At 41.0% G+C, this 16,720-nt stretch overlaps 1 protein-coding gene across 5 annotated transcripts in view; it reads left to right on the forward strand.

Annotated features, from left to right (window-relative positions):
• Positions 1–2,833: 2,833 nt before the first annotated feature.
• Positions 2,834–16,720, forward strand: part of MASP1 (MBL associated serine protease 1) — a 215,992-nt gene continuing 202,105 nt past the window's right edge. For all 5 annotated transcript variants that reach the window (XM_073675203.1, XM_073675202.1, XM_073675200.1 and 2 more), the window contains exon 1: positions 2,834–2,990. In XM_073675203.1, coding sequence (XP_073531304.1) covers positions 2,986–2,990 — 5 coding nt within the window. In that variant the 5' untranslated portion in view covers positions 2,834–2,985. The remainder of the gene's footprint in view (positions 2,991–16,720) is intronic.

Genomic DNA, 16,720 nt, shown 5'->3' on the forward strand with positions numbered 1-16,720 from the left:
TTTTAGAGCGAAATGTTTTATCCAGTATAAGAAAACTTGGGTAGAACAAAGCATACATCCAAAAGTACACAGGAATGGTTGAAAAAGAAAAAATGGACTGAAAATCTTTGGGGTGCACCATTGGGAAAAAGAACCCTGCAAACATTCAAGAGCTTCAACAAACTGCAAAGGAAGAGTGGGAGAAAATTTCAGCTGAGAAGAGCAAGAAGCTTGTTTATGGCTACAAGAAACGTTTGGAGGCTGTCATCAATGACAAAGGGTGTGCAACCAAGTATTAATTAGGGGTGTCTTCATTGCCGCACATGCTGTTTATTCTGTTTCATCTTTGAAATTGCAACATGGAAGTTGAAAAACAATGTTTTATTGTTGTATTACTTTGGACCACTAATTAAAAAATCCTGAGGATATAACTTTGGTACATTTCCATTTATTTCTGAAGATATTGTGCAGTCTATGAACAAAAAAATGAAGGGGTGGCAATAATGATGACCAGTACTGTATTTAGTTATCATATACCACTGTTGCTACTATACCAGGATGAAATATTACCTACATATAAAAACTAGTAATGTGTCTGGGGGGGAGAAGGAGGAGCATATGCCCTATGCATTTTGCCACCCCCTGGAGTGGGATTCTGTCATTCTCTGAGTGGATTGTCAAACTGACATCTGATTCAGAGAAGGTGTAACATGTTGGCTTCCTGACTTGAATTGTACTCATGTTTTTCAGATGCAAGTACAATTGAAGCCCTGACAGCACTTCCATGTGAGGGCAACATCAACAACGTGTTCAGGTCAGCTGATTACGGTGCTGATGTTATTCTCCTGCCGTGTAGCTAAAAGTGATCGTAAGGGGGCATATACACATATTCCATGTGTTGGGATTTGGAGGTGTATATGCCATACTTTAATAACATATAATACATAATTATATAAAATAAAGAATTTATTAAAGTGCACCTGTCAGCAGGATTGTGCTCAGTAAACTACATACACTGTCAGGTGGGCGACATTACACTGATTAAAATGATACCTTTGTTGATGAAATTCATCCTGACAGTGTACGTAGTTTACTGAGTACAATCCTGCTGACATGTGCGCTTTAAGTTCTGAACATGCTGGAGGCATACTACATTATGTCATTTTCCTTTCATATATTTCCAAATCTTTAGAAACAATGATGTCATAACCAGTAAAATAAATTGTTATAGACAAGTGCAACTGGATAGAAGAAAGGAATATGCAAAAACTGCCATACTGAATCACACCCTTGTTCTCCTGTGCACTCACTTCAATTTCTTGATGGATGCTGTGGATTCTTTTCCTTGTTCTACATTGCTCCACTGATGCTCAGATCACCATAGCATCTAACTAACCTTTATGTTTTTTGTTGTATCTATGAAATAGGTGCAAACATTGCCCATTGGTTACAAGTACAGTAAATTGATCCCTAACACTGTCATCTGTCACCCATAGGTTATAATGGCAGCCATTTAACCCCTTCACGATCTTGCTATTTTACGCTTTTGCATTTTCATTTTTTGCTTCCCTTTCTCTTAGAGCAAATGTCTTTCCGTCAACATAGGAAATATTTTTCTGTCAATATGGCCATGTGAGGGCTTATTTTTCACGGGACGAGTTGTACTTTTTAACTACATCATTTATTTTACAATATAGTGTACAGGAAAATGGGAAAAAAATTCCAAGTGTGGTGAAATTGCAAAAAAAGTGAAATTCCACAAGTGTTTTTTTTTTACTATGTTCACTAAATGCTAAAACTAAGCTACAATTAAGATTCTCCGGGTCAGTACAAGTACGCAGATACCAAACATGTATAGGTTCTTTTTTATTTAAGCGTTGGGAAAAAAATCCAAAGTTTGTAAAAAAAAAGTTGCCATTTTCCGAGACCCATAGCGTCTCCATTTTTTGGGATCTGGGGCTGGGTGAGAGCTTATTTTTAGTGTGCCGAGCTGATGTTTTAATTGATACCATTTTGAGGTACATACGATGTTTTGATTGCCTGTTATTGCAATGTTGCAGCAACCCAAAAAACGTAATTCTGGAGTTTTAATTTTTTTTTCATTACGCCGTTTACCGATCAGATTAATCTACTTTACTTTTATTTAATAAATGCTTAATATTATGCCCATGGTATGTTGTGGCTGAACAAAGCATGTATCGTGCCTATGTTATCAAAAAATCTACAAGGTCAAAAAAGTTAAAACCACCAATATATACCACTATTACGGAGGCATCTAAGCTGTCAAGATATTGATATCATATAAATTAATTACAGCAATCTTTCTCCTCGATTCCCTGAGGTTCCAGAGGTTTTCAGGATACAAAAGGAAGACTTGTTAAATTGATTTCACCCTGTTCTCCAATACTTGGCCAGACTTGGATCCAGCACAGCCTTATGCTGGTAAGTTAGACAAATGTTTCAATATTTTCTGACCTGGCATTGTTCATAGCCCATACTACATCACTGAACAGATGAGAAATAACTGACAAACCGCAAGACGCCAAGATGAATAAATCTCCATCCACATGTCAGTACTTGTTTTTCATTCATTATTCCAAATATGTTGAAATTAATTTCTTACTAAAAGTGTTGCAATACTGATTACAATTAATCCTCAATTTCCTAATGTGGTTTTATACCTTATGGAGGTCTGGAAAATGTAATTGTGGTATAATTGTAACACTTTGGGGAGTACTTTTGTACAAAAAGCTCTTTTTCTTCTTCTTTCCCTTCCAACTTAAGTACTTATTTTAAAGTCCCGTCAGGCTTTTCTTTTTTTCTTACTGAGGAACAGTTACAGACGAGGAGGCGTGACCAGAGTACAGAATAGCAGCACTCACTCCCAGGCACACAACACAGAAGCCACACAACAAAGATAGACCCAAGCAGAGCAGCAATTGGAACCAGGCACACACACACATACACAAAGGAGATACAAGGCAGAGAGCAGCACAGGCTGCCAACATGAGGTTAGTAAGAAAAGCACTAAGTCAAGAGGTGTCCAGGAAACTTCAAGTCATAACTTGGAGATGATTTATGATGATTAAGGATGTTGGATTGTTTTAATAGAAAGTTATAAACAGTTAATATCAAGAATCTGGTAAATAAACTCTTAGAAGTAGTTGCTTATGTGTCAAACAGATTGTCTGCTTGTTTCCTGTGCATATGTTATATAACTGCATCTTCTAAGTTTTGATTCACAGTGCAAAATTAAAATAAAACTTTTTCCTCTCAAACAAAGTATATATATATATATATATATATATATATATATATATATATATATATACATACACACACATATATATATATATATATATACACAATTTAAAAGAAAAGCATATATAATCATATTTTCATATTCTTCCTTTGTTCTTCATATTCAACAAGTTGAATTAAATAAATCTGCCATGAGTAAAGCAATATGACATCATGTGAAATGTACATCTAATTATTATGAGACACTGTCATTTTATTCAAAGTAGAGACGGTCTTACTAATACTGCAGCCTGTGTAATTATTAATTCTACTTTAGTCTATGTGGTAAAACCTTTAAACACTAATAGTACAAAGTATAATATTTTGCATCTGAATTCTGTCGTTAAGATATGGCCCAGCACACATACCCCAAAAAGTTGCTTCTTTGTAATAATCTCATTAGAGATGGAAATCACAAACTAGTAAAATTTTGGGTACTTTAATAAAAAAGTGTAGTTTTGAGTTATGTACACCTGTAAACCTGAAATGTCATACAAATATCTATAATGTATACCTGATATAACAGGGGTTTTTGGTGTAGAAAATTTTACACAAAAGCGTTGTGCTGGTCGTGCGCCCTAAACACGTGTTTGCACTATTTTCAATGCAATGTCTACAATATATCTCAGCTGGTTCAAGATTTAAGTAATTTGTCTAACCTCCAATGATTTGCTAAACAACTATCTTACAGTCTTGTCTATAGGAGTTGTGTGCGTTTATATATGACTGCTTTGTGCATGGGACATGTCTGTAGATCTCTATAAATATAGCTTGAACAGCATGAATGGGATGAGCCCTTTTTTATTAGGAAGTTAAGTTCTATACTTGGTTTAACTTAATCCTGTATAAATTACTGTAAAGCTTCCTTTTAAGCCATAAAGAAATATATAGAATATAAGGGGATGGGAATTATTGTATAGTAGGTACAGTTGGTTTCAGAACCATATTATTTCAAAATATATTCTAAATAATTTTTTAATGAACAGATTATATTGTTATTCAATACATAAGTATAACTACACTATGAATATGTTGTTATAGGCAATATGGGGCCCATGAGTTTGGTGGGCCAGTATCCAACCCGTTATCACAATTTCAGTGGTATCTGCATCCTCAGGATGGAGATACCATTAAATACAATGGTAGATCAGGGAGCCATTGACACCCCCTGCCACCATTGATACTGTGCTTCTGAGTCTCAGTGCAGTAGGTTTGATTATAATGATGTCACTAGATTGCACATGCTGTGTGAAGCCTCAGTCCACATGCTGCACAGACTGGAGCAGCACATTGGGGGAATAGGCTTTGGAGAGTAGTTTTATTTTTTTTCATTAGTCAGTACTTGAAGAGGGTTATGGGGGCAATCATACTGTGTGGGTGCACTGTGGAGGCATCATATCACGTGAGTGCCATTAGGCTATCTGTGGGAGTCATTACATTTGATGTGGGGCTATATTTGTATATCATACTGTGTGGCTAGACTGTAGGACATCATACTGTGTGGGGGGGCTGGCTGTGGGGGGCATCATACTGTGTAAGTTTATGGAGGCCATTATACTGTGTGGGGAGTTGTGGGAGGAAGCAATCTGTGTGGGGGCCATCATACTATCTGTGAAGCTGTGGGGTTATCCTGTGTGGGGTTGTAGTGACCATCATATTGTGTGTGGGGATATCATACTTTGTTGTGGGGGACATCCTACAATCTATGGGGGCTGTGGGACCAACATACTGTTTGGGGACTGTGTGGACCATCATACTGTGTGTGGAAGTTGTGAATGGCATTCCATTAAGTGGGGAACTATGGGGACCACTTTGTATGGTGGCTGTGGAGGTAATGATTAGAGATGAGCGGTGTTCGACTAGAACTGTTCGCCAATCTCAAATTCGAGCTGTTTTGGGCGGTGTTCGAGTTGTTCGACGAACCCGAACGATTTGCAAAAAATTCGGCTGTTCGAGGTTATGTTCGATAACTGTTCGTCCACCAAAAGCGTGTCCTGCATGTCTGGCGCTATTTAGAGCACCAATCATGCAGGGATTGTCTGCCACTCACTGTAATGCCACAGCCATGGTGGTTGTGGCATTACAGTGATTGCCCAAATCGATGGGAACAGTGCCAACAGTGAAACATGAAAAGCCGGCAATTCAGCAGCGGCATACACCGGTACCCGACAATTTAGAACCGAAAGAATAGAGCTTCACACATAGATTAGATAGATAGAAACATGTCAGCCACATATATATGAAGTACAATGACAGTGTTGCTTACTGTACTTGTCATTTAGTGTAAAGGATTTATCAAAAAAAATAATAGTGTTTTCATGCACTGTCTCTTTAAAAAAGCCGGCCGGCAATTCAGCAGCGGTACCCGACAATTTGGAATAGAAAGAATAGAGAATCACACATAGATTAGATAGATAGAAACATGTCAGTCACATATATATGAAGTACAGTGACAGTGTTGCTTACTGTACTTGTCATTTAGTGTAAAGGATTTATTAAAAAAAATAATAGTGTTTTCATGCACTGTCTCTTTAAAAAAGCCGGCCGGCATTTCAGCAGCGGTACCCGACAATTTAGAATAGAAGGAATAGAGCATCACACATAGATTAGATAGAGAGAAACATGTCAGTCACATATATAAGAAGTACAGTGATAGTGTTGATTACTGTACTTGTCATTTAGTGTTAAAATAAAGGATTTATTTAAAAAAAAATTGGCGTGGGGTTCCCCGTAATTTTAGGCTCTAGCGGAGGTTAAGCAGACGGCTGGGGCAGATGTTTGAAGCCTGGGAAGGGGGTAATACCCACGGAGCTTCCCAGGCTACTAATATCAGCCCCCAGCTGAATACCTAGCCTTTACTAGCTATTAAAATGGGGGACCCCCCCCCCAAAAAATGACGTGGGATCCCCCCTATTTTAATAGCTAGCAAAGGCTAGGCAGACAGCTGGGGGGTGATATTAATAGCCCAGGAAGGGTGCCATGAATATTGGCCCCCTCCCAGGCTAGAAACACCAGCCGTCAGCCGCCCCAGAAATGGCGCATCCATAGGATGCGCCAATTCTGGCACTTAGCCTCGCTCTTCCCACTGCCCTGTAGCGGTGGCAGTGGGGTAATAGGGCTGGGGTTGATGTCAGCTTATAATGCCAGCTGACATCAAGCCCAGGTTAGTAATGGAGAGGCGTCTATAAGACACCCCCATTACTAACCCCATAGTCAAAGTTAAAAGAAAACACAAACACCCAGAATAAAGTCCTTTAATTGAAATAAAGACACAATCCTTTATTGTTCTAAATTAAACCATACTTACCACCACGCCCATTCCAGCTGAAGCCAACGATCTCCTGCAATAAAAGTAAAATAATAAAGCAACATCATCCTTACCTTTCCATGGTTCCCACGACAGCTTCAGCTCTGCTACATCGAGATGACAGGCTGGACCGCAGCAGAACGCTGCCATCCAGCCTGTCATCCCGCAGACACTGAGAAGCGCAGGCATGCTTGCGCTCCTCAGTGTCTCGCTGTGACGGCATCCAGATGAGCCGACAATGAACTCGGCTCACCTCATGCACGTCACTGACAGCGTGGGAGAATTCTCCTGCACTCAGCGCTTCAGCATGAGAATTCTCCCACGCTGTCAGTGACGTACATGAGGTCAGCTGAGTTCAATGGACATGAATGAGCTCACCTCATGCACGTCACTGACAGCGTGGGAAAATTCTCACGCTGAAGCGCTGAGTGCAGGAGAATTTTCCCACGCTGTCAGTGACGTGCATGAGGTGAGCTCATTCATGTCCATTGAACTCAGCTGACCTCATGTACGTCACTGACAGCGTGGGAGAATTCTCACGCTGAAGCGCTGAGTGCAGGAGAATTCTTCCACGCTGTCAGTGACGTACATGAGGTGAGCTGAGTTCATTGGACATGACCTCGGCTCATCTGGATGCTGTCACAGCCAGACACTGAGGAGCGCAAGCATGCCTGCGCTTCTCAGTGTCTGCGGGATGACAGGCTGGATGGCAGCGTTCTCCTGCGGTCCAGCCTGTCATCTCGATGTAGCAGAGCTGAAGCTGTCGTGGGAACCATGGAAAGGTAAGGATAAGGTTGCTTTATTATTTTTCTTTTATTGCAGGAGATCGTTGGCTTCAGCTGGAATGGGCGTGACGGTAAGTATGGTTTAATTTAGAACAATAAAGAATTGTGTGTTTATTTCAATTAAAGGACTTTTTTCTGGGTGTTGTGTTTTTTTTAAATACTTTACTAGAAATTCATAGTGGTCATGTCTAATATTGGCGTGACCCCATGAATTTCGGGCTTAGGGCCAGCTGATAATGCCAAGCTGGCCCTAACCCCTTTATTACCCAGTGAGCCACCGCACCAGGGCCCTGGATGAGTTGGGTACAGCGCCAAAAGATGGCGCTTCTATGAACGCGCCATTTTCCGGGGCGGCTGCGGACTGCAATTTGCAGCGGGTGGGGCCCAGAAAGCTTGGGCCTCCCTGCGCTGCAGATTCCAGCCCCCAGCTGCCTAGTTGTACCTGGCTGGACACAAAAATAGGGCGAAGCCTCACGTATTTTTTTTTTTAATTATTTCATGAAATTCATGAAATAATTAAGGAAAAAAGGGCTTCCCTATATTGTTGTGTCCGGCCAGGTACAAATAGGCAGCTGGTGGTTGGGGGCAGCCCGTTCCTGCCTGCTGTACCTGGCTGGACACAAATATAGTGCGAAGCCCCACGTCAATTTTTTTTTAAATTATTTCATGAAACTAGATGGTGGCCCGATTCTAATGCATCGGGTATTCTAGAATATGTATGCGGCAGAACCGGCGCAATCAGCAGAGCGGTGTTTAAATTTGGCACCAAAATCGCTGACTGGTCGCGGCCAGCAACCGCGACCAATCAGCAAAGCGGTGTTGAAATTTGGCGACTATATCACTGATTGGTCACGGCCGGCGGTCGCGATTAATCAGCAGAGCGGGGTTTAAATTTTGCGCCAATAATGCTGATAGGTTGTGGTCGCGACCAATCAGCAAAGCGGTGTTTAAATTTGGCGCCAATAATGGTGATTGGTCACGACCTCGACCATTCAGCAGAGCGGTGTTTAAATTTGGCGGCAACAATGTTGATTAGTCGCGGCCGGCGGTCGCGACCAATCAGCAGAGCGGGGTTTAAATTTGGCGCCAATAATGCTGATTGGTCGCAATCGCCGGCCGCGACCAATCAGCAGAGCGGTGTTTAAATTTGGCGTCAAAATCGCTGATTGGTCACGGAAGGCAACTGTGACCAATCAGCCGAACAGGGTTTAAATTTGGCGCCAATACTACTGATTGGTCGCGGACTGCGACCGCGATCAATCAGCAGAGCGGTGTTTAAATTTGGCGCCAATAATGCTGATTAGTCGCGGCCGGCATCCGCGACCAATTAGCAGAGCGGGGTTTAAATTTGGCGCCAATCTCGCTGATTGGTCGCGGCTGGAGTCCGCGACCAATCAGCAGAGCGTTGTTTAAATTTGGCGCCAATCTCACTGATTGGACGCGTCTGGCGTCCGCGACCAATCAGCAGAGCGTTGTTTAAAATTGGCGCCAAGCTCGCTGATTGGTCGCGGCCGCTATTTAAATGTGGCGCCCAAATCGGTGATTGGTCGCGGGCTGTTTCCGCGACCAATCAGCAGAGCGGTGTTTAACTTTAGCGCCAAGATCACTGATTGGTCGCGTGCGGAGAGCGCGACCAATCAGCTAATCGTATTGGTGAGCACCGGGGAGCGCCGCTGCCTGGTCGGATACTTCCGTTGCGAGAAGCCGGGAGATGAGCGACTGCTCGCAGCAGAAGTATCCCGACCCGCAGCGCCGCTCCCCGGTCCTCCCTTGACACCCTAGCCGCTGATGTCCCCACAGTATCTGCATGGTGTTACAAAGATCCGGACATTTGTGTTAAAAATCGCTGATTGGTTGCTGGCGCTGCCCGCGACCAATCACCGATTTGGGCGCCAAATTTAAATATCGGCCGCAACCAATCACCAATCTTGGCTCCACATTTAAACACCGCTGTGCTGATTGGTCGCCGACGCTGGGCGCGACCAATCACCGATTTTGGCGCCACATTTACATAGCATCCGCGACCAATCAGTACAGCGGTGTTTAAATGTGGAGCCAAGATGGGTGATTGGTCGCGGAGGATATTTAAATTTGGCGCCCTAATCGGTGATTGGTGGCGGCTGATATTTAAATTTGGCGCCCAAATCGGTGATTGGTCGCGGGCAGCGCCAGCGACCAATCAGCGATTTTTAACACAAATGTCCGGACCTTTGTAACACCATGCGGATACTGTGGGGACATCAGCGGCTAGGGTGTGAAGGGAGGACCGGGGAGCGGCGCTGCGGGTCGGGATACTTCTGCTGCGAGCGCCCGCTCATGTCCCGGGTTCTCGCAGCGGAAGTATCCGCACAGGCAGCGCCGCTGACATCCATGCGGCTAGGGTGTCAAGGGAGGATCGGGGAGCGGTGCTGACATCCAATTGGTCGCGGCCGCTATTTAAATGTGCCGAACAAATCGGTGATTGGTCGCCGTCTTGACCGCGACCAATCACTGATCTTGCCGCCAAAGTTAAACACTACTGTGCTGATTGGTCGCGGACGCTGCCCGCAACCAATCACAGATTTGTGCGCCAAATTTAAATATCGGCCGCGACCAATCACCGATCTTGGATCCACATTTAAACAACGCTGTGCTGATTGGTCGCGGCCGATATTTAAATGTGGCGCCCAAATCGGTGATTGGTCGCGGACGCTGCCCGCGACCAATCACCGATTTGTGCGCCAAATTTAAATATCAGCCTCATGCACGTCACTGACAGCGTGGGAAAATTCTCCTGCACTCAGCGCTTCAGCGTGAGAATTCTCCCACGCTGTCAGTGACGTACATGAGGTGAGCTGAGTTCATTGGACATGACCTCACCTCATGCACGTCACTGACAGCGTGGGAAAATTCTCACGCTGAAGCGCTGAGCGCAGGAGAATTCTTCCACGCTGTCAGTGACGTGCATGAGGTGAGCCGAGTTCATTGGACATGACCTCGGCTCATCTTTATGCCGTCACAGCGAGACACTGAGGAGCGCAAGCAAGCCTGCGCTTCTCAGTGTCTGCGGGATGACAGGCTGGATGGCAGCATTCTGCTGCGGTCCAGCCTGTCATCTCGATGTAGCAGAGCTGAAGCTGTCCTGGGAACCATGGAAAGGTAAGGATGAGGTTGCTTTATTATTTTATTTTTATTGCAGGAGATTGTTGGCTTCAGCTGGAATGGGCGTGATGGTAAGTAGGGTTTAATTTAGAACAATAAAGGATTGTGTCTTTATTTCAATTAAAGGACTTTATTCTGGATGTTTGTGGTTTTTTTTAACTTTGACTATGGGGTTAGTAATGGGGGTGTCTTATAGACGCCTCTCCATTACTAACCTGGGCTTGATGTCAGCTGGCATTATAAGCTGACATCAACCCCAGCCCTATTACCCCACTGCCACCGCTACAGGGCAGTGGGAAGAGCGAGGCTAAGTGCCAGAATTGGCGCATCCTATGGATGCGCCATTTCTGGGCTAACGGCTGGTGTTTCTAGCCTGGGAGGGGGCCAGTATTCATGGTACCCTTCCTGGGCTATTAATATCAGCCCCCAGCTGTCTGCCTAGCCTTTGCTAGCTATTAAAATAGGGGGGACCCCACGTCATTTTTTTGGGGGGGTCCCCCATTTTAATAGCTAGTAAAGGCTAGGTATTCAGCTGGGGGCTGATATTAGTAGCCTGGGAAGCTCCGTGGGTATTACCCCCTTCCCAGACTTCAAACATCTGCCCCAGCCGTCTGCTTAACCTCCGCTAGAGCCTAAAATTACGGGGAACCCCACGCCAATTTTTTTTTTAATAAATCCTTTATTTTAACACTAAATGACAAGTACAGTAACCAACACTGTCACTGTACTTCTTATATATGTGACTGACATGTTTCTATCTATCTAATCTATGTGTGATGCTCTATCTTTCTGTTCTAAATTGTCGGGTACAGATGCTGAATTGCCGGCCGGCTTTTTTAAAGAGACGGTGCATGAAAACACTATTATTTTTTTTAATAAATCCTTTACACTAAATGACAAGTACAGTAAGCAACACTGTCACTGTACTTCATATATATGTGACTGACATGTTTCTATGTATCTAATCTATGTGTGATTCTTTATTCTTTCTATTCTAAATTGTCGGGTACTGAATTGCCGGCCGGCTTTTTTAAAGAGATGGTGCATGAAAACACTATTATTTTTTTTAATAAATCCTTTACACTAAATGACAAGTACAGTAACCAACACTATCACTGTACTTATTATATATGTGATTGGCATGTTTATATCTATCTATGTGTGAAGCTCTATTCTTTCTGTTATAAATTGTCGGGTACCGCTGCTGAATTGCCGGCCGGCTTTTTTAAAGAGACGGTGCACGAAAACACTATTATTTTTTTAAATAAATCCTTTACACTAAATGACAAGTACAGTAAGCAACACTGTCACTGTGCTTCTCATATGTGTGACTGACATGTTTCTATCTATCTAATCTATATGTGATGCTCTATTCCTTCTTGTCTAAATTGTCGGGTACCGGTGTATGCCGCTGCTGAATTGCCGGCCGGCTTTTTTAAAGAGAGCGTCTTCTGAGCAGTTTGTCAGCTTTTGGACACCTTTGAAGGTGTTTTCTATGTGTTTCTATGTGTTTTTGTTTGCCTGCCATTGGTTTTAACGGTGTTCGACAGTGTTCTAAGGTGTTCGACGAACAGTTCGACGAACAGTTCCTCGAACATCCCGGTGTTCGACGAACCGAACCGAACACTACGGGGGTGGCTCAACACTAGTAATGATACACTTTGTGGGGGTTTGATGGACATACTGTCGTGGGCTGTGGGGACACCATGCTAGTGTTAGGGGTCACTTGAGGCCTCATAATGTCTAATTGTTCAGCATAATATTATGGGGTGAAGGTCACTGTGGAGCATTACAATGTGTGTAATGAAACTGTGGAGACATCATACTGTGTGAGGGTATTGTAGGAGTATCATACTGTGTTTGGGGCATTGTGGGAACATCAAACTGTGTTGGGGGCACTGTAGAGGCATCATACTGTGCTGGTCATCACACTGGGCATGTGGGGGATACTGTGGGGGCTTTTTTTGCCATGATTTCTATACCTAGTCAAAGAGATTTCCCGTGTCCGAAAACAGTTGTCCCCAGCTGTATTTTGCAAAAATGTATACTGTTTAGACCCACTACTATTAGTTAAAATTAGCACTTCTAAGACATTTTGCATGATCCATCTGCATACAGCACTTACTAATAATCTCTAATATTTAAAATCCCAAACCCTTTTTGTATAACTTTGAAACTAGAATGAAATACATTTAGTCTCCCAGGCTTTTGTACCCACCCTAGCAGCTTTAGGCTATGTTCACATGTCCAGTAATCATCCATTAGTATGGATCCAGCAGCAATCCATTGCTAAAAATTATGTGCAGACACAGCTAATTTCAACTGGATCCTTTTTTTTACATTGAAATCTATAGAAAACAGATCCATAAACTAGCACTTCATTTTCCTCCATTTCAAATTGATCCTGTAACCAAACAATGAATCCTTTTCAAATGAAAGAAAAATGGTTGGCTATTTAATGGATCCATTTTTCATGGACTTCAATGTTAAAAAAAGGATCCAGTTGAAATCATTTTATTTAGCCGGACAAAGTTGTGTCTCCAGATCTTTTTTTGTCAATGGACTGCTGCTGTATCTGTTTTAATGGATACTTACTGGACATGTGAACATAGCCTTAGTCTCTGCTAGGAGCTTAGCGACAGATTCATCTGAATAGATGCAGTTATGGAAATGAACCCACCCATTTTGCTTAATTTCAGGAGTGCACTTACAATAAAATAATTTCCACAGTGGGGATATGCATACACCCTCAATATAACTATATATGCTATGAACCAGAAGCATGCCAAAAGAGTGTCTCTAAGTCCTTCCTATACTTCGGGGGATTTTACACCCTACAAGTCATGTGAACAGCCTAACTGGTCATGATTTTGGGATATCTGTTTGGAACATTTGTAAATCCTGATCATAATTATGTTGCCCGCATATTCTCCAAAATATCAGTTTACTACAAATCGACACAGTTTTTATATTGTGGCCATTTCATTGCAAAACTCTAAAAACAACTACTTGAGGGTAATTGAGAACCAGAGTTGAGAAACAGTGATATTTACTATAAACACAAAGAGCATGATTTCAACTATAAATAAGTATTATTGTTAATTGATATGTTAGTGACGTCTGAATGTTATTCTCTTATTCTCACCTGAAGTTAATTTATATTTTAATAATGAAAGTCTATGTTAATGAGATTAGCTAAGTATGCTTATGAATTGAATGTTTAGTAACTCTGGTAAATAATATGAAATAAATAAGTGAAATACACAACTTGTTATTCCAGAGTTGTCAGGTATGCTATTACTTTTTATTGTTTGCCAGGGAGAGTGAAATCTGTTACTTTTTCTTCTATTTCGCAACTGGTATTTAGACTGTCAGTACAGGCTGAAAACCTGTGAGAAACGCTGTTCTTTAATATTTTTTAAAAAAAAGCCAAAACTCAGAGAAGAAGCAGCAAACAATGAACCAGTAGAACAAAGAGGGTGAAGAATTCTAATAAAACTAGTGTCAATTAACTAAAATGTATAATTTTGTTTTCTACAAGCTTCTAATTGTCATGTAAGTTTATTCCTCTACATACAAATGTGAATCTAAATCACTTGACTTACTCCTAAGATAGCACTGAATAAACTCATTTCCATAAGAATTGTGTGCCGTAAGATTGACACTCATGTACAAAATGGAAATCATTCTCGCAAATGTCTTGAGTTTTGAAAGAAATTCTTTGAAATGTAAAATACTGCAGTAATCAAATCATTCTCAGTGATACGCTTAGTAGTACAAAGTCTTAAGCGACTATTTCAATTCTGTTTATTTCGGAATTTGTAATAGTTTCTATAAAATGAATATAAATTTACCAAGTTGCTAAATAGAGTGTTGTGTATTCGAATTTAAAGAGTTCGTTAATATTAATTGAACATTTTGGGTGACTCCTCATTCAACATGTTATGCAGTAAAGAAGTCTCTTATTGAATTAACTAGTATAGATCAAAGCATTAAAGAAATATATATCTAGCCAGACACGTAGCTAAAAAGAGGAACATTTACCAGTAGACACTGCTTTTGTTAGTTTTGCACCACAATTGTGTAAGTTACGACATTACCCTTATATTTTACCTATAGAAAGATAAAGGTGATGAAAAAGAAACAACAATAATGCAAATTGTACTTAGTCCATGTGAGATAGAAATCAATAAATAAAACTGAATATTTAGCTTTTAAATAAATCATAAATGTTGATTTATAAAAACCACACAATATATAGGTATGAATTATCAAACTTTGTTTCTGGCAGAATGTGTTCTCATGTCTGTAGATTCTCTTTAAATTAAATGACACCTCGGTTAAAAACTCTTCCAATATAAAACATTAAAAAATAAATGAAGAAAAGATGGAAAGGGAGCAGCAGCAGTATTTCTAACTCTCAATGAACATTGAAAACTCATATGTGAGAAGAAGGAAGCATCTATTTGTCTCACAATACACAACACAGGGATTAAAGGGGACTGGAATCCCTCATTCTCACTATCAATGAGAGTTCCTGGTCTGGCCCCCAATTTAGCATTTCTCAGTGCGTAGATAATATGACCCCAATTCCATAAAAGTTGGGATGCTTGAAAAACATTGAACTCGTTTAGAAAATGATGGAAGCAACACATCTTAAAAAAGTTGTAACATTGTTAATAACAGGCTAGAAAAGTAAATGGTATTAAAGAAAACAGTACAAGGCTCAATTTTTATCTAATTCACATGACTATGTTTAAAAAGAGCATGCTAGAGAGGCAGAGTCTCTTATAAGCAAAGATGGCCAAAGCTTTACCAAGCTGTGAACAACTTGGCCTAAAAATTGTGATGCAATTTCAGAAAAATATTTTTCAATGTAAAATTGAAAAGATTTTCAATATCCCATTATCTAGAGTGCAAAATAGCATCAAAAGGTTCAGTAGTTCTGGAAAAGTCCATATGCACAAGAAATAAGGCCGGCGGTTAACCGCTTCCCGACATTGGACGTACTGGTAAGTCTTATTTTGCGGTGCGCTCCTGCAAATGGATGAACCGGTACGTCCTGGCAATCATGAAAGCACACAAGCATGGCCCGCATGATCATCGCAAAGAGTTCGGCTTAAGTGATAGCCGAGCCCTGGCTGTCACAGCCTGGAGCAGTGCCCGCACCGCCCCAGACTGTAAAATCCTCGAAATGCAGCGATCGATACTGATTGCTGTCCAATCTGCACCCCCGCAACGTCATCATGAGGGGCCAATCACTTTCATGGCAACCTGAGGTCAAGTGACAACCTCTGGGTCTGCCAGCTATGGTTGGCTGTTTAGACCATGCCAGCAGCATGGTCTAAAAGGCGATTTGTCATTGTAACACTGACAATGCATTGCAGTGCTAGTGCACTGCAATGTATTATATCAGTGTAATAAAAGTTAAATTCCTAAGGGACTAAGTAAAAACAGTGAAAAAAAAAGTTTAAAAAAATTGTAAAAATATTTTAAAAAAATCACAAAATAAAGAACCAAAAATGAAAAAAATAAATATGTATATATTTATGTAAAAACAATAATAAACAAAAAAAAGTAAACATGTTTGGTATCACTGCATCCGGAATGACCCGACTGTCATACTAGTTAACCCCTTTAGTGAACACAAAAAAAAAAGTGGCAGAAAAGCTATGCTTTTTCATTATACCACCGAACAAAAATGAAATAAAACATGATCAAAAAGACAAATGTAAATAAAAATTGAATCTCTCAAAACATCATCTTGTCCCGCAAAAAACAAGCCACCATACAGCTCCATTAGATAGAAATAAAAAAGTTGTGTCTCTCAGAATATAGCGATGCAAAAACAATTTTTTTTTAATAAAATAAATTTTATTGTGTAAAAGCAGCAAAACATCAAAGAAATTATATAAATGGGGTATCACTGTAATTGTACTGACCCGTAGAGTAAAGCTGTCTTATCACTATTACCATATGGTGAACGGCATTAAAAAAAAAAAATAACAAACAATTCCTAAAGTGCAGGTTTTTGTTCATTCTGCCTCCCAAAAATCAGAATAGAAAGTGATCAAAAAATGTTATGTGCCTGAAAATGGTACCAACAAAAATGTCAATTCATCCTCCAAAAAACAAGCCCTCACATGACTCTGTCAGCAGAAAGAAGGAAAATAGATTTGGCACTCCAAGATTTCATAAAGAAAAAATT

This window comes from Phyllobates terribilis, unplaced genomic scaffold, assembly GCF_046119375.1.
Source record: "Phyllobates terribilis strain yellow unplaced genomic scaffold, ASM4611937v1 Scaffold_3__8_contigs__length_932513732, whole genome shotgun sequence".
NCBI classification, from domain to species: domain Eukaryota; kingdom Metazoa; phylum Chordata; class Amphibia; order Anura; family Dendrobatidae; genus Phyllobates; species Phyllobates terribilis.